The 23,997-nt window shown below is 38.3% G+C and overlaps 1 protein-coding gene across 1 annotated transcript in view; it reads left to right on the forward strand.

The window, feature by feature from the left end:
* LOC127953780 (basement membrane-specific heparan sulfate proteoglycan core protein) overlaps positions 1 to 23,997 on the forward strand; it is a 287,372-nt gene that overhangs the window by 38,993 nt on the left and 224,382 nt on the right. Inside the window, exons 2-3 of the mRNA XM_052553074.1 lie at positions 2,803 to 3,045; positions 13,112 to 13,303. Of these exons, the coding sequence (XP_052409034.1) occupies positions 2,949 to 3,045; positions 13,112 to 13,303 (289 nt within the window). The 5' untranslated portion in view covers positions 2,803 to 2,948. The remainder of the gene's footprint in view (positions 1 to 2,802; positions 3,046 to 13,111; positions 13,304 to 23,997) is intronic.

Below are 23,997 nucleotides of genomic sequence, written 5' to 3' on the forward strand. Positions count from 1 at the left end.
GGGCAGAACTTGAGTGTGCCAAATGATGACAGAACTGTCCCTTTAACAGATTTTATACAAGTCAAAATGATTATTTAATATGACTAAGTCAAGCTGATCGAACTACATCCCGACCCAAATTTGTTTACGTGGACCAGTGTTACTGTCAAGCTGAATGCAATGCTCAAGCAAAAGCAGCATTGCTCTGATATTGCAACAGTGTTCACACATCCCTGGAAAGTCAGACTGTAGTATGAATGGCTAACCAGTCCCACTAAAGAAGTCTTGAAGGCCAATGGACATCAAAACCATAAGTAGCCTATGCATAAATTTAAACTGTACTTACAAATATGTAGATATTACGGAAGTTCTAAGCGGCCATGCATTATAATATTTTTTCTTGTTGTTTTATCGTTATAACGACTTAATTTTCTCGTTATCTCGACATAACGAAGTTCGTTTTCCTGTTATAACGACTTCATTTTCCCATTTTCTCGACATAACAAAGTTCATTTTCTCGACATAACAAAGTTCGTTTTCTCGTTATAACGACTTAATTTTCTCTAAGAAGTTACAAAACTGCGCCAGCAGGTGGCACTATAGACCTGAATATAACTGATGGGGTGTTGTACACTATCCACTTTACTGTGCGCGGACCTTCCTCGTGATCGCTATAATTTGTGCAGTCTTCATTACTGACATTTAGTTAATTCATAAATGTTAAATGCTTGAATCAATATGAATATTTTGTGTATTAAGTTCCTGCTAGATGCATGAGTTTCACCAACGCGTTCTGTTTCATAAAATAACTGCTTATCAAAACCAAGGTTGACATCACTGTATTCTGTTTATCTACAGTAGGACTGGATTTAACGATGTAGGCTGATGTGCTTCTTTTCCTTATTACTAATCTTTATTGTTAACCATATTGATGAGAAATTTGATGTATATGTAAAATCCATAGGCTAATTTAATTCAGTTTTGTTCTATAATGTAATTGTTTTTTTCTACACACACACACACACACACACACTACACGTACACATGGACGCTCTTTTCAAACAGAAGCTTGTAACACACATGATATCTGCTACATCATATAATGACTACTACAAATTACAAATTATATTTTTATTTCAAATAAAGGGAAAATGAAAAGTGAGTTTAATCCAAGCAGCTCTAATTTCGCGTGTTGCCATTTAAACATGTTAATTACAAAAACAAAATGTTCGTTGTACTGTCTCTGGAAAAATCAACAGTGATTGATCAGCCTTTATTTATATACAGTATTGTAGACGTTATTACCTAGGCGAAGCTAAATTTGCTGAAATATAGGCTACAGTAAGAGCGCCTGCATGGTTGTCCATCAGATGCCTGTCAAAGTTGAGTTCGTTACTATAGCAACAGTAAAACTGTCATGTCGTTATAACGAGAAAACAAACTTTCGTTATGTTGAGATAATGAGAAAAAAAAGTCGTTATAACGAGAAAACGAACTTCGTTATGTCGAGATAACGAGAAAAATAAGTCGTTATAACGAGAAAATGACTTTTGTTATGTCGAGATAACGAGAAAATTAAGTCGTTATAACGAGAAAACAAAAAGGAAAAAAAAAATATAATGCATGGCCGCTTAGAACTTCCGTAAGATATATTTCTGTAGCTCTGATTTTAAGTTTAAATTTGGGCAGCCCCTGAAATGGGTTAGACTGACATTACCTAAGCATTTTAAATTAATATACTATAGTTCTCATTCAAGGATGATCATTTACTGATTGAAAGGATCAAGAACACCTAAGTGTCTAAATGAGTACAGATGAGTGAATAAGTCTACCATCTCTACCTTAATGCTGTTGATCTGAATGTAGAAATCAAACAATTTGCTAAAATTGCAGAGCTGCAGACAAAGTAGACATAACACCAAAGTTTAAAAATATCTATATATATCAGAATATTTACTGTATGGTTTTATAAAAAAATCTTACTGACATTAAAAGTATAGAATCCATCTGTTTACAGTGAAAATCATCCATAAGGAGCATACAGAAATAAAGTCTCTTAGGGAATATTTTCACACTCTCACTTTATACAGAAAGCAGCAATCATTTTCAGCTGCTCTCAGACAGCAGCAGAGGAGCTGGAGGAAACTACACTGTCAGTTCTGCGGCTCTAAAACACACAGGAGTTTATGTGTGCAGAGCAGAGAGAGGAGAACCAGCATATAACACAACCTACAGCAACACACAGCCAGTATGGGTCACTGGTGAGTTCAGACACTTAAATGATTGTGTTCAAAAAAATCTCAAACATTTCTAAATGCTTAACTCTTATCTTCTCAGGTGTTTCTCCTCGAGTCTCTCTGATCATCAGTCCCAGCAGAACTCAACACTTCACATCTGTCTCTCTCTCTCTGAGCTGTGAGGACCAGAGTAACTCTGATAGATGGAGAGTGAGAAGATACACAGAGAGTAAACAGCTGGAAGATTGTTCATCATCAGTGTGGGGATCACAAACAGGATCTACATGTACAATCAACTCCACCAACACATCAGACACTGGAGTGTACTGGTGTCAGTCTGAATCTGAAGAGAAATATCATCCTGTTAATATCACTGTACACTGTGAGTCTGTGTGAATTTATTAATTTCACTGGTAGTTTACAATCAAAGCATAAAGCAGGTTGATTAAACACAAGCAGGACACATCAGTGGGGCAGGCGGCACAAAGACTAGTTTTGTCAAAATATATAAACTATTTCTTATTACTATCTTTTTCATATAATATTACTATATTGCCAACATTGCATGTTTCCTCTGTTTCTGTAGCTGGTGTGACTCTGGAGAGTCCTGTTCATCCTGTGATTGAAGAAGATACTCTGACTCTACGCTGTTTATATCAACATTCAACTCCACCAAACCTCAGAGCTGATTTCTATAAAGATGCATCACTCATCCAGAATAAAACTACAGAGATGATCATCTCTACTGTCTCAAAGTCACATGAGGGTTTCTACTACTGCAAACACTCAGAGAAAGGAGAGTCACCCAAGAGCTGGATCTCAGTCAGAGGTGAGACTAAGAAATATAAAAACTATTCCAATGTCCTGTAGAATTTACAGCACTAATCTGAATGTAAACTGTATTTATCTCAGCTTCCTCCAGAACATCAAGATCTGAATGGTTCAGTCTAGTCATAATTGGAGTGGCTGCAGGACTGACCGTCACATTTGTGATCATTGTTTTCTTGGTCCTTCTGTGGCACTACAGAAACAAAAAAGGTTAATCATCTGCCATATTAAAATTCAGTGGCACATCTGCAGACACTATGGTCTGTTAGCCACCCTATGTCAATCTAAGCTGTCTTTCTGGTCTTAGCTGAAATCAAAAGTTTCAAAAGTTTCAAAAGTTTTGCCGGTAATTTACAGACTGGGACATTTTAAACAAATTTCTGAGTGTTGAATCAGTGTTTCAAATTAGCCATTTATGTATGCATTAAGAGATCAGAAGTCAGTTTTTCTTTTTTTTCTTTTTCTTTTTTTTTATATAATTGATCCCATATATTTCCTCAAAATATGTACATAATAATTTTATGTTATCTTAGGTGTAAGATGTCAGTCTCCCTCACGTGTCAGTCAACAGATGAACATCAGTCAGACATCAGAGCAGAACCAGAGTGACATGCGTTACAACACACTGCTGTTTGGTTAGATTTTACCCATTACCCTAAATCAATGCTTAAATATTTAGCCCCTAATTATTTATATTTCAGTGACAACAATATATTCTGTTGGATTTAAAGAATTCATGATATGCATGACAATATATATATATATATATATATATATATATATATATATATATATATATATATATATATATATATATATATAAATTGTTTTTATTGAAAATGATTTAATGTATTAATTTATTACAGGAACTGCTCATATTTATGACTCTGTTGATGCAACTATCAATAAAGACATAAACACAGGTAACTAATGAAGCAATTTAAAGTATTTTATATCATGTTTTTCCTAAACCAGTAGTTATCTTCTACTGTTTGAACTGCAGATTCTTAAATCCTAGGTTACTTTTCTTATTTCCATATTTGCTGTAACAATGTCACTGATTGGATGAAAGTAGCATACATCATGTTTAAATAACAGCTCTAGCTCTAAACTGTATTTTTTTCATTAAAATTTATGTATTTTTCTTCATCGTTTGACATTTCCCTTTCTAACAGTGAAACAACTGTTCCTACAATGCAAGGTGCTTCTTTGACTGCCTAAATCATGTGAATATACGATTAAGTCAGAACATTACCACACCAAATCTTTTTACATAACCCACATTTTGCACTGTAATAAGCCCATGTGAAACATGTCTTATTTGTTTCGTTATTTTTAAGCAGGCCCACTGAACTCATTCATGCTGAGATTGAACTGAAATCTTCCAAGAAACAAAAGAAAAAGAAAGGAATCAAAGTTAAAACAAAGTCTCTGGCTCCTATTTTAAAGATCTAAAAGCAAAGTATAATGCGCACGGCGCAGGTGCACTGAGGGCGTGTCCAAATCAACTTGCTATTTTAATGGCGGAAAAACGGGTTGTCCCTATTATTTTAATGAGTAATGTTTTTTGGCCGTAACGTGAAATCAATCAATCAGAGTCTCAACTTCCATTTCCTTTAAGAGCCAGCTGTGCTCGTGCCATGACCAATTTGCTATTTACATGGCGGAATTTGGAAAGCGCAAAGACAGAATGTGTCTCAGAGATGAAACGGAGCTGCTTGTGTGAGAGTAAATAGATAGCCTAATTCTGATACATGCGATGACTATCAATTATGACATGTAGGCATTTTTATATTTAATTAGCCTACAAAAAATTCTTATGCATTGCAATCATTTAATTTTTTTATATTTGGCATGTTTGTGTGCTGCTGTGCGTCCCTGTGTTTAATAAGCAGTGTGTACGCGCGTTATGTACCCGCCTATACTAACACACTTTTTAAATAACAAAGAAAAAACATTACGCCAGGCTTTAGATCAGTGCTGCGTTTAGCCCCGACAAAACGTTGCACAACGTTTTTTAAACAGAAACGGTGATGCATTGAACACACTAGGTGTTTCTCAATGTCAAGGAAGGATCCTCGGAAGCCAATATTTCGAGGATGCTACGTCATCGACATCCATCGAAGGACTGTTCCAATGTCGAGGATCCTCGGAATTTCAACCAAGGACTGAGTCCTTTGTTCGAAGAATATCCCATACAAAGGAAAGGATGCATATGTGTATCCTTCGCGCTCTTCGCACTCTCAAATCACCCACAATCCTATGCGCGCAGCTTTGCTATCTAACATTAGTTCAAAAATTAAAAAATGACGAACGTTAACGTAGTCGGAGCGTTAACAATTTTTATTTACGTTACCAAACATTTGTTATAACTCTAGTAAATATAAGTAAAGATTGACGTTTAAATGCCAGTACAAATTACTACCGTATTGATATTGTAAATTATACAAATACAAATGGTTAACTGAACCGGACCTGTCATTTAACAACTGGTTGCGTCAATGGCATTTCTTTTATAAATAACTAGTTAAGTTGACCAAAGTAATTTAATGATACCATTCACAGTTATTCAAACGGACCTTTTCACTGACGTTATGACGCAATTACGTGCACTTGCTAGCCTGTTCCATTTACGTGTTCTCCGTATACTAAAGAGGAGTCTCACCTAGCCTCTGAAGTGACTTGGAAGGATCAGTCCTACCAAGGAAGTATCCTTGACATTGAGAAATGCCTACTGTTCTGATGACGCAAAAGTTGCAACTATGGCAGCTGAGAAGGCCATTCTTTGTGTTCTTTGTGAAGAATTTTCGGAGCCATCTATTTAGCCTCACATACTGACTTTATTTGTAGTTCATACGGTTTTAATACCCTGCATTTTCTTTCTCATTTTTGGGAAAAGCACTTAATTACCATTGTTTATTTCTATACCAAATGTCATACACTTGCAATGAAGCTAAAATATAAACAACTACATCATTATGTTGATATCCTATATTTTTACAATAAAACTTAATACAAACATGTCTTCTAATATCCTCAGTTGTTGCGTATACCGAGCTGCAACAAACACATTTGTACATAATTTTTCCTTGAGGCTATTTTGCGACTTCACTTTAAACGTACAATATGGAATTTTTGGCCACCAGGGGTCACTCCATGAAAATAATAACATAAGACGTACTTTGATGACGTCGGGAAAGAGCGTAAGGCTCATGGGAGTTGTTGTTCATTGGAACACGCGCTCTGTCACTCCCTATCATTCCTCACTCATTCTAACTTAGTATTTTGACAATCACGTCTTTTCGAACGGAGAGACGGTTTCAACGGCAACAACATAAACAAACGTTACTGCGGATGAGCGCTTTTGTGAACCTAACTTAACTTCCGGTAGACTTCCAAATAGAATCAATAACAGCAGCCAAGTCCCTCTAGAGTAGATATTTTTTGATAACAAACAAAATGTTTGGTGCGTGGATCAGGCAGACTTAATGAAAATGCAAATTCATTATTTCCCAACAGGAGATGTTTTAAAGCATAGACATAAAGCGCGAGAAATAGAGGTTTCCCCAGTAACAGCTGTAAACGAAGCAGAGCTGGTACGCTCATACGCTGCTTTATCAGGCATATAACATGCAAGTCTTTCTTCAGAAATACAGTGTAATAATAGACTCCATACTCATCGGGAAGAAGGAGGCGGGAACCCGCGCACAATCAAATGAAACTTTAATTATTCAAAATAAACACAAAACAGCGCACCAGCCCCTCCGGATCACTGGTGCGCACAAAATAAAAACCAAAACATAAAATATGTCCCAGGCCTGGTCCTCCCTCATCCTTCACTATAGTCGCTCCAGTTTTATATCCTTCCATCTCCTACGTGGGACTCGATACCGGCGGTGGGGCGCAGGTGCAGCGCATCTCCAATTACTACACCTGGCCTCACTCCTCGTTCCCACGCCTCTCGGCCCCACCCCACTCGCCACATACAGCAATATAAAAACACCCGTACCTCGTTTTGATATTTAAACATATAAATGTAAGGAATTGTTATTATGAAACGTGCAGTAAGTAACGTTACTCATGTTTATTCAATGAAGCCTTTTTGAAAAAAAGATCAGTTTTAAAATTGTGGCGAGTCTCCAAAAATAAATAAATGTATGGGAAACACACCCCGCAGCACAACCACCTGAGCCCAACTTCAGTCTACTCATCACCTTGCCTTTAACTGCATTTGTAGAAGACACCGCAGCCAGACCAATATACATGACCGTGCGCCCGATGAAACCGTCTATATGAATTATGAGACCCCTATCAAATCAATATTCCATCTAGCTAGTAGTAATATATGTTAAAAAACACAGTCGCCTTTAGTTAATAATTATAATTACGTTATACTATGATATCGAACAAGTTAGAGAACTGCATTTGAAGCTACTTTATTCAGCTAGATATAGAACAAATGTAGATTTACATGAGAGCTAAGCGTTTTACACAAGACATCATCGTTTCACAAAATATACGGATAGATACAGTTAGCTGAATGGATGCATACCTGTTTATCAGAATGCAAGCGAGTTCGGCATCTCTCTGTAGTTTTCAGCTTGTCACGAAGCTCTCTCTTTCTTGGAAATGCAACTCCAATATTTCCCCGTGTCTTGTTGCTTCTCTTGTCCCAAAACCATCTCGGGTCATTTATTTCACCCGTGCGTTTGCGCTTCACAGAACGTGCAGGCAAAGCATAATCATGATCCATAACTAAGTTATTGATTGAGGTTTAAATACGAATATAAACAATATAAATATAAAATATAATAGTCTCGATCAAGGCTACTACTTTTTCTTCTTCGTCTCGTCTTTGTTTCTGTTCACCTTTGTATTTGGCAGTTCTGCAGGAAGTTAGATAAACTAGAGGGGTCAAAGTTTAAATTACGACATAGACGGGCGACAAAACGGAAATAAAGAAACGTGCCGTGTCTTCTAATTAAACTATAATTTTCTCCGGATTTGAAAGTTCGTGGAAACTGTCGGGATGATGTAAGTACACAACTAAAAAATATATATAACATATATATAGTGATTTCTGCTATTTTTAAAGCAGAAAAATTACATATTGCGCCTTTAATACCGCGTGCTTTATATACATGTTGCTGCTGATTGGACTGCAGTTCTGACACACCCACCAAACAAGAGAAAACGCATCTCAAACCCCGTTGCACACCGGTGCACGCCGTTTCCAGGAAACATGACGTTCAACCCGGAAACCGTAGCCAAATGTTGAACTTGAACATGTCCCAGGTTTGAGTTGTTCAATGGTGCAGTCTATTTTCAGCTCCTTAAAATAGCTATAAGCCAGCAATGTGCCTGAACACGCCTCTTTTTTAGACCAGCACACCCATGGGCGCACAAATGGGCCCAAATGCATTTGCTAATTAAACGACGTGGCACTGTACGGGAAGATGCGAATGGCGCCAGACTGAAACTAGCAAACACACGTGTGCTGCGCCTTGCATCGCAATGCGCCAGGTGTATGATAGGGCCCTCTGTTCTTTTTCACAGCAGCAGCTCCTTTGATTTCTCCATAAACTCACAAAAATCACAACAACAGTACCATTAAACATTAAAATGTTCAGTTTAGCATTTCAAATTAATTTATCTATTTTCAGGTGCTGGATCTTATGATATGACTTATGGTATTAGGCTCAGAAGTTCAATGGATCAGCTAAAACCTCCAACTGAACTTCAAGGAAACATCTCAGAGAACTGGTGAACCTGAATATAGAAGTTTGAGCTGTATCTCATTGCAAGCACAGGAATGATAAAATGTTCTACGTTTCTTCACATTGCCGATGATAAAGGACTAATGTGATTCTGATGAGGAATGGATTTTGATGAGGAAGAATCTAATGATTTTGAAGCTCCGAAAAAAAAAATGCATTACTGTGAAGCATGGCAACTAAGGCATTAAAAAAGAAAAGAAAAAACAAGGCTAAATAATGTGAATTCACACAGCTGACTGTCAGTGTTGTGGACTTGAGTTACCTTGTTTTACCCCCGTCTTAGTTTCCTTATTTGGTCATGTTTCTTGTTCCTGTCTTCAGTTCCATTAATTCCAGTTGTTTCCTATTTTAGTTAATTTGGTTCCAGCCGTGTCTCATCAGTGTCTGTCTTTAAATAGTGTCCTCAGTTCTCAGTTCTCTGTCTGCTGTAATATGTCATTAATCTGAATGTCATTTACCTGTTTGTATCTCCGTGTGCATTTAATTAAATATTCTACTACCACATTCTCCTGTATCTCCTGGTTCCTTCTCCAAGCGAAGTTTGACACTGACAGACTCGTTGATCCGAGAGTACATAGTGTGTACACTGATTAAAGCTCTTGACGAGGAAACAGAAGTGATTGTAAACAAAATTAGCAAGATGAAGCCTACTAAAAGTCACCTGAGAATAGTGATGTTCCAAATTAGTGGACAAAGAAATAAAGTAAATGTGCCAGATGCCATTACAAGCATGGATGAAGGAAGTGTCTGGCAAATGGGCAAGTATGCAAAGTGTGTCATAGAAAGATATCACTGTGGTAGAATGTGCAAAACCCAAAAATAGAAAGTCAAAAAAAAGTTCACAGTGAGAAAAGATCATGAGGTTGAACAAGAGTATCACACAGAAATGTTTTGTGGGACCCTTCAAGAAAAGCTGGAAAGAAAACCGAGACCCAGGTTAGCAAAGCAAATGATGCCACAGTAGAGGAAAAAGACAAGTGGACAGAAACACTGAAAGTAAATAAAATAGTACTTTTTTTTTTATCAGATACAGGAGCAGAGTGCAATTGTAATGTCATATGAAGACTTCAATAGCAGAAAAATCAGTGACAAAAACCTGCCAGTTTAAAGACAATGAAGCAAAAATTTAGTTCCAACTGATAGAGAAAGAATCAGGGAAGTGCACCCTGCACAGAATTAGGACTGGTCAAAGTAATCTACAATGTATACTGAGAAGAAAACACAGACATCATGAAGGAGTGGTATAATGTGTTCTATGGCCAAAGACCAGTTAAAGACCCACACAGACAACCAAAAACCTGCTAATGATGTTGCAAGAAAATCAAAGAGATCCTTACAGTCCTCTTCATAAGTACAAGAATACACCACTAGGAGACATGAAGTTATCTCCTGCACAGCTTCTTATGAGTTGTACATTGAAAGCCAGACTACCAACAATGAATAACAGTCATGACAGCACAATAATGTTCAGAAAAGCCTGAAAGACAGACGGAGTAAGCAAACGTTCTACTATGAGTGTGGAGAAAGAGAAAGAAAAAATGTCATATGCTGGTTCTTACCAATAGGCAGAGCCCTGACTTATGTACTTTTGATCAAACACTGAAGAAAATAGATAAATAAGAGTTTTAATATGATCAATCAGTGAGGGTTCATCCGTGCAGAGGAGCAGTGCCAAAGCACAAGTTACCCACTTAAAATAGCTCTGTAAGTAACTTGTTTCAAAAATGTTTCAAACAGAAATGGTACTAGAGAGGCAAACGTTACATGCTGCAATTTTAAAGGCAGGATAAGTGATTTTGGAGATGGTAGCAATAGCAAGTTAACTTTGAAAGCATAAGATCCCAGCCTCCCTGCAAATCACTCTCCAAAGCCAGGTCTTTTCCAAAACACATGAGCATGAACAGCAGTCCAGAAGGCTAACCAGCGACACGATGAGAGACAGCGTTGGTGGAGGACTGAATGAAACTGACTGAATGCCAGATTACTTCATGTCTCATTCACTGTTGAGAAAACATTACATTACAAAGCACATAATATTACAAAAATGACCCCTTCTGTTCTCGCTATCTGAATGTGAAGAGACTTTTAACCAGCATAAAAATGTTTTTGAACAAAATCACCTACAATGCCTTTAATGCTGGTCTTCTTTCTACTGTACTTCCTCTTTCACCTTCAGTCTCGCGGTTATATATTGACTCATGACAGATGTAGCCTATATGTTGTTTTTTTTTTTTCTGAGAAAAGGGTCACTGTCCTCAGATTTATAAAAAAAAAAAAAAAAAAAAAAAAAAAAAAAACAATTTAAGTGTGAACAATTAGCAACCGGACTAGTCCAAATCTGTATTTTATTCACCATCAAGTTGTTCCAAATGTGCATGTTCATTTTCTTTCTTTCTATTGCAAAGAATGTACATAGTCTGCTTTTTAAGTGTGTGATCTGTGAAAATAACAATAAAACATTTAAAACCTTTTGCAAGAATTGAACATATTTCTGAGCAGAGTAAAAAAGGATTGCAATTCTTTTTTTTCTTTCTTTTATGTTTTTTTCGTCAAAAGAACAAAAATAATAATTATTTGAACTGTTATGGAGACATTTTTTTAAGAGGAACCCAAAACAGGATTGTTAAATTGTATGATTCCCAAAATTTCATTAAATTCATGATTCAAGTTCACTAGTTTCTGCTGCTTCCATTAAATAAATTAAATTATATTAATGAGCTATCAAAAGATTGTTTCATTTTCTTTGTTCTTTAAACATGCCAGGATATAATTTATTCTCATAATGCCAATTCTGAATTTATCAATTTGATAATGTGATTCATGGCAACATTTTTGTAAAACATGAGCTATCAATGATATTAATGAGCTATCAAAAGATTGTTTCATTTTCCTTGTTCTTTAAACATGCCAGGATATAATTTATTCTCATAATGCCAATTCTGAATTTATCAATTTGATAATGTGATTCATGGCAACATTTTTGTAAAACATGTATGTTAGTCATTGTGACATTTTATGAAAGCATGTTACAATATTCTCAACACTACCAAACGATTTTCTATAACACCTGAGGTATGTATTTAATCTGTCATTATGTTCCTAAAGATCTGACTGCGGGTTTCAGGAAGTCTTGAGACTTTAACACTTTCTGTGTCTTCAACCGTCTGTCATCATTCAGTCAGTATGGAGCTCAGTCAACTTCCTCTTCTGCTCTGTGAGTATTATTTTATCTGAATATGGTTAAATGGATGATAATTGTTTTTATATTTCTGTAAATGATGAAGAGAAGTAGATTTGTCTTTCTACTCTCAAGAGATTCAAATCCACAATAAACTGTATAAGTAAACAATGAACTTTAGAGAGCAAGTGTGCAGTGATGTTTGTGAAAGAGAAATGTTCTGTTGCGTTAACTGTAGGTCTAGGTCTGTTTTTCAGTCATTCAGTTTTGAGATTTGTAATGGTATTTGCCAAATCAGTTCTGGAGTTTTGTTTTGCACATTGCCTGTTGACTTATATATTCAGTATTTTACATTTAGTAAGAAATATTTCACTTTTAATTCCCCCCAAAAAGTTCAAGATCTATAACATATCATAATGTTTATGTTTATAAATATATTTACAATATATATGCAACACTTCACAAAACAAACTAGGGCATGAAACACTTTAGCATGAAAATGGTGTTTGACACCATTCTCTGTGAATCTAAAATACACTAACGATTTATCTTTGAGGATCAAATCTTCTGCTGAAACACTTTCACAACTAATGCTACTAATGATTTTATATTTACAGATGTTACCACACCAGCTCTGATTGTGCTGCCACAGAGTTCATTGTTTACTGGAGACTCAGTTACTCTGAGATGTGAGGTGGATCGTTCATGGGATGGATGGGAGTTTCTCTGGAGTAGAAACTCAAACACTGAATCTACTGAAGCTTCAACTAAAACAATTGATTCAGTGAAAGTCTCTGATGGAGGAGAGTACAGGTGCAGAGCACGAAGAGGAAGAAATTATACAAATTACAGTGAACCAGTAACAGTGACAATATACGGCAAGTATTTTTGATCACATAATGAGCTGCTCTGAGAACACAATGAAAATGATTCAAAAGACACTGAATCAATGACTATAACAGCTACAGAGAACAACACTTCAGTCTAACCTGATTTAGCATGTGTGATTTTCAATATAGTAACTGTTCATAGACTAAAACCAGCATATATTATTTTATTTACATATGTTTCAAATCACATTATTTCCTTTGTGAATTGTTATTATTTAACAGAAAGACCAAAAGCCAAAGTGAGCATTAAACCTGATCATCATGTATTCAGAGGAGAGACAGTCACTCTCAGATGTGACATTGATGGTGAAGGAGTCACTAGCTGGCAGTACAGCTGGTATAAAGATGATTCAAACAGTGTTTTCAGTGAACTACAGGAACACACGTTCAGTCCTGTTACTGAGTCTGACACAGGTAAATACTCCTGTTATGGAGCAGAGAGAGGAGGATCACGAACATCAAACATCAGTGATACAGTTACACTGACAGTATCAGGTGAGTTTGATCATCTCTTCCTATAAACACACACACACACACACACACACACACAAGTTATTAATGTTCACATGTAATCAATTAGTGATTTCTCTATTTCAGACAGACTCCATGCAGTTTTAAGTGTTTCTCCACAGAAGTGGTTGACAGAAGGAGATTCAGTGACTCTGATCTGTGAGGTTTATGGCTCCTCTACAGACTGGATTTTCAGCTGGTACACTCTAAATGCTTCATCAGGTAAGATATAATGTGCTTCATGTGGTAACTTTGGATTAAAGGAATAGTTCAGCCAAAAAAATTAAACTTTTGGCATGCTGTTCCACACCTTTATGATTTTTTTCTCCCTCTGTTGAACAAAAAATAGTTTGAAGAATGTCTGTATAACAGTTGTAGACACTGACTTCCATAGTATTTTTCCCCCATACTATAAGTCAGTGGCTACCAGGAACTGTTTGGGCAGAAATTGAGGGTGACTTAATAATGACAGAACTATCCCTTTAACAAATTTTATTCAAGTCAAAATGATTATTTATCAAACAGCATTGCTCTGATATTGCTACGGTGTTCACAAATCCCTGGGTCAGCCTGCAGTATGAATGACTTACCAATCCCACTAAAGAAGGCTTGAAGGCCAATCGACATCAAAACCATAAGAAGCCTATGCATAAAATGAATCTGTTCTTGTGCTCATTCAAAGATGATCATTTACTGCTTGGAAGGAGCAAGAACACCTAAGTGTCTAAAATGAGCAAATAAGTCTACCATCTCTACCTGAATGCTGTCGATCTGAATGTACAAAGCAAACTATTTGCTAAAATTGCTGAGCTGCAGACAAAGTATAGACATAACACTAAAGTTTAAAAATGTCTATATATCCGAATGTTTATTGTATGGTTTATAAAAAAAAAAAAAAAAAAAAAAAAAAAAAACATTACTGAGATTAAAAATATTAAACTACCTGAATACATCAGTTTACAGTGAAAGTCATTCATAAGGAGCATACAGAAATTAAGTCCCTTAGTAAAAATCTTCACCTTCTCACTTTATATAGAAAGCAGCATTCATTATCAGATGCTCTCGGACAGCAGCAGAGGAGCTGGAGGAAACTACACTGTCAGTTCTGCTGCTCTAAAACACACAGGAGTTTATGTGTGCAGAGCAGAGAGAGGAGAACCAGCATATAACACAACCTACAGCAACACACAGCCAGTATGGGTCACTGGTGAGTTCAGACACTTAAATGATTGGTTCATATTTATTTAAAAAATCTCAAACATTTCTACATGCTTAAATCGAATTGTCTTCTCAGGTGTTTCTCCTCGAGTCTCTCTGATCATCAGTCCCAGCAGAACTCAACACTTCACATCTGTCTCTCTCTCTCTGAGCTGTGAGGACCAGAGTAACTCTGATAGATGGAGAGTGAGAAGATACACAGAGAGTGAACAGCTGGTAGATTGTTCATCATCAGAGTGGGGATCACAAACATGTACAATCAACTCCACTATCACATCAGACAATGGAGTGTACTGGTGTCAGTCTCAATCTGGAGAGAAATATGATCCTGTTAATATCACTGTACACTGTGAGTCTGATTTTATTAATTTCACTGGTAGTTTACAATCAAAGCATAAAGCAGGTTGATTAAACGTATGCAGGACGCATCAGTGGGGCAAGCGGCAAAAAGAATAGTTTTGTCAAAATATATAAACTTTTTTTATTACTATTTATTTCATATAATTTTACCATTTTGCCAATGTGGCAAAGCGGAGAGCGGACAAGACAGAAGGTTATAGTCTAGGTGGAACCTGCCCCCAAAAAACACCAACTACGCCACCCTGGGAGTCTCACGCAGATAATGATTTTATTTATTTCCTAATTGCAATGTTACTAATCACTTACAATACAATACAATTCAGCAAGGGACTATGTTCGATTTTTAAAAAGAAACAAACTTTATTTCAATAAGTTTTAAAACAAATTCTAGAACACATTCATACTTTAGGGCCGGGAACAAATTGTAATTACTGCCAGTGGAGGAGAAGGAAGCCACAAAGGCAAAGAGGAATCCCAGGAAAAGGTCACCCACGTGAACACACAAACACTAAAAAACAAACACACACCAGTGAACACAGCAAGAAAACGGGTAGACAACACGGCACGTAGGAAGGGGACCCCACCACCCGGACACGCCCTTATGAAACAAAAATATAATTGCAGTATATTGGAAAATATCATGAAATATATTAGGCATATATTCTTATATTTATTTTTTCCAATATATTGCAATATATTGAAAGCGGCAATCATTTGTATATTTTGCTAAATATTGTATAATATATGTATAATCAATATATTATTAACTGTATTGAAATAAATAATATATTAGAAAATAAAAATAATATATTACAATGTATCAGAATATATTTTAAGAAATATATTGGTAAATATATTTTCCTTTTGTAAGGGACCAACACCACCTTCAGCTCTCAGCAACTAAAACAGGGACACAAACACACAATCAATGGGTATTCACTCAACAAAAAGAAAAGCTATATAAATTGAATGAAGAGAGCAAATATGTATAGACACACACCTAAATTGTAAGATGCACTTTGTCAATCCAAGAAAAACAACAAAATACTAAATATGATTAAAGTACAATAAGACTGAAACCAAAGAAAATTCTGAAAAATTAATTCAGTAATAAGAAATAATTAAACAAAATATAAATACACCTTTAACTATGTTAACAAAAAGAAAACCTGATTAAATAAACAAGTCACTGATGAAAAACAACCATAAATGCAAATTTTAGCTAAACTGAGAGCTAACTAACAAAAAGGAAAATAAACAACTAAAATCAGCCAAATTATAACTGCAAAGAGCCAACCCCCTTCTACTAAATTACATTCAAACCATTTAAAATACTGGCCCACACAAAACAGGAGGCTCACACATTTGACCGTATGGCAGTGGTTATCCAGTGGCCATGAAGGCAAAAACGGGCGTGCAGAGATCGAATAAAGTTACTGATAAAATGTTCAAAACATGCATGTGAGACAAAACAGCAGTCCAGGAAAAACAGCAGCTAGTAAATGAATGCTCTGCGGCTGAAGAAAATCTCCAGTTAAACCAGCCCAGTTCCTGTTATTTATAAAAACGTGAAGTGGTTAACCCCAAATAAAACAAATCAATCCCACACCACGTAGCCTACATACCAATCAAGCAGCATGTGTCAAAAAAAAGGAGGCCGCTCAAAGGATACAAACAACACAGATAGCGATCGGTAACTAACAGCAGGGACAAACGTAAGCAAAGGAGGTGAAGAGGGAGAGGGTCCTTCTGCTGCCCTGGTAGAAAGAGGCACAACCGGGGTTTGCCCAGTAGGCAGGAGCTGCAACCGAGGGGTGGTTTGGGTAACAGACACTTGAGAGGGGGTTACCAAAGGAGACTCCTGCCTAAAAACCAACAGATCATCCCCTGAGAACTTGTCCTCCGACTGTGGTGGGTCAACAAGAGGTGCACAAGGGAAGGCAGCCTCTCTTAAAGGATGAGCTCTAACTACAATCTTTAACAGTGTATGGTTGACCTGCCTGGCTTTAGTCGGTTCGTCCACTGGTGCAACTGCATACATGGACCCTCCTTCTCTGGGCACTTTGAGGACTCTATACTGTACAGGACCGTAAAGGTCACGGAGCTTATGACGCCCCCGTGCAGTAAAATCACAAACCCACACTAGCTGGCACAATCTGAGTCAAACTGACTTTTTACCCTGTTCGCGCTTCTCATGGATGATTGTGCTCTGGAGGGTGTTATTGATGTTTTCCAGACTGTCTGTAATGTCCTTTCTTACTTGCAGCACTTGGTCTTTATCCCTTAGGCTTGTGTTGTACCATCTACCCAGGCTTTTGACAGGTTGCTCAGACACTGTTGGTATTGGGTCATCACCAATGCAGAACCTCACATCTTTAAGCTGTCCCTTAACTATTGAGATGCTTCGTGACTTGTTCGGTTTCATTTTCATCCGGGCCCACTTTATGGTCTCCTGTAGTTTACCGAGTAGTTGTCTGGTACATGCTGCGGTAGTGGTCAGGGTGGTCATGTCATCCATATATGCTCGGATAGGTGGAAGGCGGATCCCGTTCTTAGTTCGCTTCCCTCCCACGACCCGTCTTGAGGCCCTGATGATAACCTCCATGGCCATAGTAAAGGCCAGGGGTGAGATTAATATAAATATAATACATAATATAAGACATATAAAGCGTGAAGAGTAGCGGCCCTAGTACTGAGCCTTGAGGTACTCCATACTGCACTTGTGATCGATATGATACATCTTCATTCACTGCTACGAACTGATGGCGGTCATATAAGTACGATTTAAACCATGCTAATACACTTCCATTAATGCCAACAAAGTGTTCAAGTCTATGCAAAAGAATGTTGTGGTTAATTGTGTCAAACGCAGCACTAAGATCCAATAAAACTAATAGATAAATACAACCACGATCAGATGATAAGAGCAGGTCATTTGTAACTCTAAGGAGAGCAGTCTCAGTACTATGATACGGTCTAAATCCTGACGGGAAATCCTCACATATACCATTTTTCTCTAAGAAGGAATATAATTGTGAGGATACCACCTTTTCTAGTATCTTGGACAGAAAAGGGAGATTCGGGATTGGTCTATAATTAACTAATTCTTTGGGGTCAAGTTTTTTTTTTTTTTTTTTTTTATGAAAGGCTTAATAACAGCCAGTTTGAAGTCAGAAGAGGAGCTATGACTTCTGGAAGCACCTCTTTTAGGAGCTTAGATGGTATGGGGTCTAACACACATGTTGTTGGTTTAGATGATTTAAAAAGTTTATACAATTCTTCCTCTCCTATAGTAGAGAATGAGTGGAACTGTTCCTCAGGGGGTCTATAGTGCACTGGCTGATGCGATACTGTAGCTGACGGCTGAATGGTTAAAATTTTATCTCTAATAGTATCGATTTTAGAAATCAAGTAGTTCATAAAGTCATTACTGCTGTGATGTTGGGAAATGTCAACACTTGTTGAGGCTTTATTTTTCGTTAGTTTCATTGTCATACTGGTTTCCTTAACCTTCCTTAAGCGTAAAGGAGCAACTGAGGTTTTGGAAATGCTAAGGAATTTGGATACATCAGGAAGATAACTTAAAAAGCAGTATTTTGTGGTAGAAGTGATGGTTCTTCCATACTTGTAATAAGAAGTAGGATTTACAATTATGGCTATATGAAGTTTGCACAAAACTAAATAATGATCTGAGATATCATCACTTGGCTGCATAATTTCAACACTATTGACATCAATTCTATGTGACAGTATTAAATCTAGACTATGATTTCGACAATGAGTAGGTCCTGAAACATGTTGTCTAACCCCAATAGAGTTCAGAATGTCTATAAATGCTGATCCCAATGCATCTTTCATTATCAACATGGATAATAAAATCACCAACTATTAAAGCTTTATCTGCAGACAGAACTAACTTGGATAGCCAGTACGAACATAACAGGGGATTTATCATTGACATTTGTTTCTCTGGATAATGTTAATGTAGCACCATTACTTAAAACGAGTTATACTTGAAGCCTGCCCTCTGAGAAATCCTGAAAACATTGTTATAAATTGAAGCAACACCTCCCCCTTTGCTTTTTAGACGTGGCTCATGTTTATAACAGTAATCTTGGGGGGTGGACTCGTTTAGAATAATGTAATCATCAGGTTTTAGCCAGGTTTCTGTCAAACGGAGCACATCTAGATTATGATGAGTGATCATATTATTTACAAAATGTATCCGTAATGCATCTGTTTTTTTATTTGTTGAACCTCAATTAAATTGCTAATCTTAACTTGGTTTGGACGTTTTTCTTTTTCTAGTTTAGGGAACAGACAGAGTCTCTATAGTGTGATATCTAGGTGAAAGAGTATCAGCAGTTGTGAGATGAGGCAGAGCCACGACAGCATTCTGAACTGCTTCAGGTCCCTGGAGGACCTGCTGCAAAGGTTTGGGGAGTGCTGTACCAGGAAGCATAGCTTCCATATTTCCTCGGACAGGGGGGTACTGACAGGATAGAGCATCCGCATTCTTGTTACTTCTACCTGCACGATACTTTACCTCAAAATCAAATGATACAAGCTGGACTGCCCAGCATTGCTCAGTTGCACCAAGTTTAGCTGATTACAAGTGGCTAAGCAGATTATTATCAGTAAAGACCACACATTTATGGCCCAGCAGATACTCCCAAAATTTCTCCGTCATGGCCCACTTAAGTGCCACAAACACCAGTTTCATAGAATTTTAGTTTACCATGTTGTGCTCAGTGGGCCTCAAACCCTGCAAGCATAGGCTATGGGCCTAACCTTACCATGTAGCTCTTGTGATAACATGGCACCCAGGCCACCATGACTGTCCAAAATGAAAGGGAGAGAAAAATCAGCATACGCAAGCACTGGGGTACTTGTGAGCCTGGCTTTCAGTGGTTCAAAGCTGCTATGGCACTCCTCTGTCCAGTTTTCAATTACAGCTTGCTCAGCCTTTCTCTTAGACTTGGTGGACTTGCACACGAAGGGTGTGCAAAACGCAGTCTTGGGCCGATCTACCTCAGTAACTGGGACCTGGTTATACCCACTGGCCAGGTCCAAGATGGAAAACCTGCCTATAGTTAAGACACATACTCCATCCTTCTTAACAAGGACAATCGTTCTGGCATAAGGACTCCTACTCTTCCTGATTACCTGTGCCTCAAGAAGTTGGTGAATGTGCTTTTTTACCACCTCATACTCAGATGCAGGAATGCGCCGGTAGCGTTGTCTGACAGGAATATTGTCTAAGAGAGGGATGTCATGGGTAATCAGGTTGGTGCAACCAAGATCTCCATCATGAGCAGAAAAGACCGTTGTATCTCCTAAGAAGGGACTTTAACAGACCCTGTTCCTCAGCAGACAATGACGACAAGTCCATGGCATCTATCTGATCCTCCACCATGGGAGCAGCAATCTGAGATGCCACTGTAACCACGTCTGAAGACACCTCTGTAACTCCTGTAGGCAGGCTAACAACACAAACCTCATCCAATGTACATACAACAGTATGTGGATAAAGCACCACATCAATGGTACCCACATTCACAACTGGAATGTAGGTGGTACCCTTTAACACCCAAACCAAGGCAGGAGATGCAAGAAGTCCAGCTGGTAGGCCAAACAACACTGTATTCTCAGAGTATTGCGCTGAACATGTGGTAGTGACCATTTTCTTCACACCTCCAGGAATCATACAAGCCTTCCTGCCTCACACTCTTACATTAGCAGCTGCATCATCAAGGGAATGAGTGCTGGCCTGCTGGCACCTTTGCAATGCCTTCACAACAGATTCTGGACTGTTGGGGACCACAGGTAAGTCAAACATGGCCAAGCCATGCCGACTGAAAAGCGCTCTATAGCATCGGCGAATCACGTTCATTCCCAAAATACCAGGGACCTGAGAATACACACCACCAGGGGGATCCTTAACTACCAGCAACCCACACCGCTGCAATAATTTACCACAAAGCTCAATGTCAAGCTCCAAGTAGCAAAGATAGGGAATGGCCAACCCATTGGCTGCCCTAAGCTGCAGCCAGTGACAAGATTGGAGCCTCTCTTGACTCCATGGCTCGTATTTCTGAAGAAAGAAACTTTCTGGGATTGTGGAAACCATTGAACTGGTGTCTACCAGGCAAGGAACCTCAACCCCACCCATACACACATCTAAATGTGGGCAAGACGACATCAGCTTTCAAGTTTCCGCCGGATAATTAAAAGCAAATGAACCAGTATCTACCCCCTCCTAACTGTGGCTCTGAAATTCAGCGGGTGCTAGTTGTCAAACGCCAAAGCAGTGCGAGACGATCTGTTAAGAGGTGGAGGGGCATACGAATGAAAAGGTGCACAAGCAGAAACACGTTTCCCTTAGCTCTTCCTCGCAATATGGCCAGGCTGCTGGCACCGCCTACATTTTATGGGGCCATTATGAGATGAACGACCGCGCTATCTAGAACTCTACAAGCGGGCAATGCTTTGAGTAAACTCATTGAGCTGCCCTTGTTGCAGCTTTAGCATCTCTCGCATCTCACTCAGCTCAGACACTTGGGGTTAGTTAACAACCGACCAAGGATCACCCTGCATGCCAAACTGAAAACCAAGGGCCGATGAGACAGAGTGACTCTGGCCCGTAGCACCCCCTGGCAAACCCTCTCGCTCCCACAGGATCGCTACTGCCCTCACCTCTAGCAAAGTAGCGACTGCCTGTCTGCGCACACACTTCTTCAACTCACGATGGAGGGCACCATCAAGTATATGTTCAACAAATTGATCGCGTATTTGGTATGTCACTAGGAGCATGCTGCTTTATCAATGCCATAAGGCTCATTAGTGCAAGGGAGAACTCTCGCAAGGTTTCCCCCTCCTGTTGCAGACGGGAGAAAAATGCCTCCTGTAAGGCTACGTAGGACTCACAACAACCATGAAACTCCTGTAAAACAGCAATTATCTTAGCTGGGTCCTCACGTTCTGCACTTGGATGAAACCATTTCCTCGCCGGCTTCCCCTTCCAGGTGATCGAGCAAAAAAAAAAAAAAAAAAAAGCCTGGTCAGATTGACAAATGGCATGCCCTTATGCAAGCTTGCACTTCCTCAATTCATTCTGTTAACCCTATCCCTGATCTTCCCCTAAACATAGGACATTTTTGATCAAAGGGCAAAAACACAAGTCTCTCAGTAGTTGGGACTCTAGCTGCAGGTAGTGCAGTAGGTAACACATTAGGAGGTGCGGAACTAGGTCCAGGCACGGCCCCTGCCGGTTCATGCATGTTCCAGTTCTGATTTTCTTCCCTCAACTGCTCGACCAAGTCCCTCAACTCCTGTAAGTCCCCCTTCCATACTTATCCTGCCCAATAAAGGGAAACTTTAATGTTAAGAGACAGGAAGGCAGCTGCTGTTTTGCCTATGAACAGTATAAAAGAAAATTTTAAACACTCCTGCACACAAATCAAATTTGCACCCAGGACAGCCAAGGAGCAAAAAAAAAAAAAAATAATAAATAAATAAATAAAATTGAACACATCTCGGATTTAATTTGGAAACACCCTGCCAACTACACCAAATTGTGGCAGAGAGCTGACAAGACAGAAGGTTATATAGGTGGAACCTGCCCCAAAAACGCCAACTACACCACCCTGGGACTCTCACCCAGAAAATGACTTTATTTCCTAATAGCAGTGTTACTAATCACTTAAGGACAAACAGGTACGTATACAATTCTGCCAGAGACGAGGTTCAATTTTTAAAAAGAAACAAACTTTATTTCAATAAGTTTTAAAACAAATTCCAGAACACATTCATACTTTAGGGCGGGGAACAAATTGTAATTGCTGCTGAGGCTTACCAGTGGAGGATAAGGGAGCCACAGAGGCAAAGAGGAATCCCAGGAAAAGGTCACCTGTGTGAACACACAAACACTAAAAAACAAACACGCACCAGTGAACTCAGCAAGAAAACGGGGTAGACAACACAGCACGCAAGAGGGGAACCCCACCACCCAGACACCAACACCTTCGGCTCTCAGTAACTTAAACAGGGACACAAAAACACAATTAATGGACATTCACTCAAAAAAAATAAAAGCAATATAATTGAATGAAGAGAGCAAATGTATACACACACCTTAATTGTAAGATGCACTTTGTCAATCCAAGTGTTACGTCTCCTGATGGTATAGAGATACAAGGAAGACGTACATAAAATATAAACTAGTCTATAATTTTGGTCTCTGGGAAGTACTGGGAAAGAATGACACAAGGACAACTGACATGACAATAAGTGGTTCGCTTTAATTACAAATATATATATATACTTATATGAAAACACCAACCAACACCTTATTTACAACTATATACAAAGAAAGATAACACTAATTTGAACAGCTTCAGAGATAAGAAAATGAGCAGTGCAAAATAAACAAAAACAACAAAAAATTCCCTGACTAAATCTCCACCCTCTAACTAAAAACAAAAACCCCAAAATAAAGTATTCGGCATTCAACACGCCTCATACCTAAAGCTTCGCTAACTAACAAAACTTATAACAACAAATACTTCCCTTTCATTTATCTCTGGGCTGGTGAAGTTTGTCAGACAAGCTATTTTGTCAAACACAACAAGCAAACCACCACGACAAACTGGCCCTGCCAACAAACACTCCAAGCTCCTCCTCCTCTGTTCTTCATGGGTGTCTTTTATCTTGTTAAAGCGAAGTATTTAAGCCCAAATAGGGCAAATAAATCCCACACTATGTAGCCTACATACCAATCAAGCAGCGTGTGTGTCAATCCTGAAGGAGGTAGCTCTAAGGATACAAAGAGAACAGATAGTGATCAGTAACATTCGCTTTTGAATGCATTGCACAACGAGGTTGAGGACTGACCCACCAACCGGAGATCTATAAGCATTTAATGCATATTGAACAATGGCAGCTGATAAAAGTACAATAAGTGCAGAGACAGCAGAGCTGCCACTTTACCTGTACCGCAGCAGAAAAACACACCAAGCGAG

The sequence above is a fragment of the Carassius gibelio genome, chromosome A3 (assembly GCF_023724105.1).
Source record: "Carassius gibelio isolate Cgi1373 ecotype wild population from Czech Republic chromosome A3, carGib1.2-hapl.c, whole genome shotgun sequence".
Taxonomy (NCBI): domain Eukaryota; kingdom Metazoa; phylum Chordata; class Actinopteri; order Cypriniformes; family Cyprinidae; genus Carassius; species Carassius gibelio.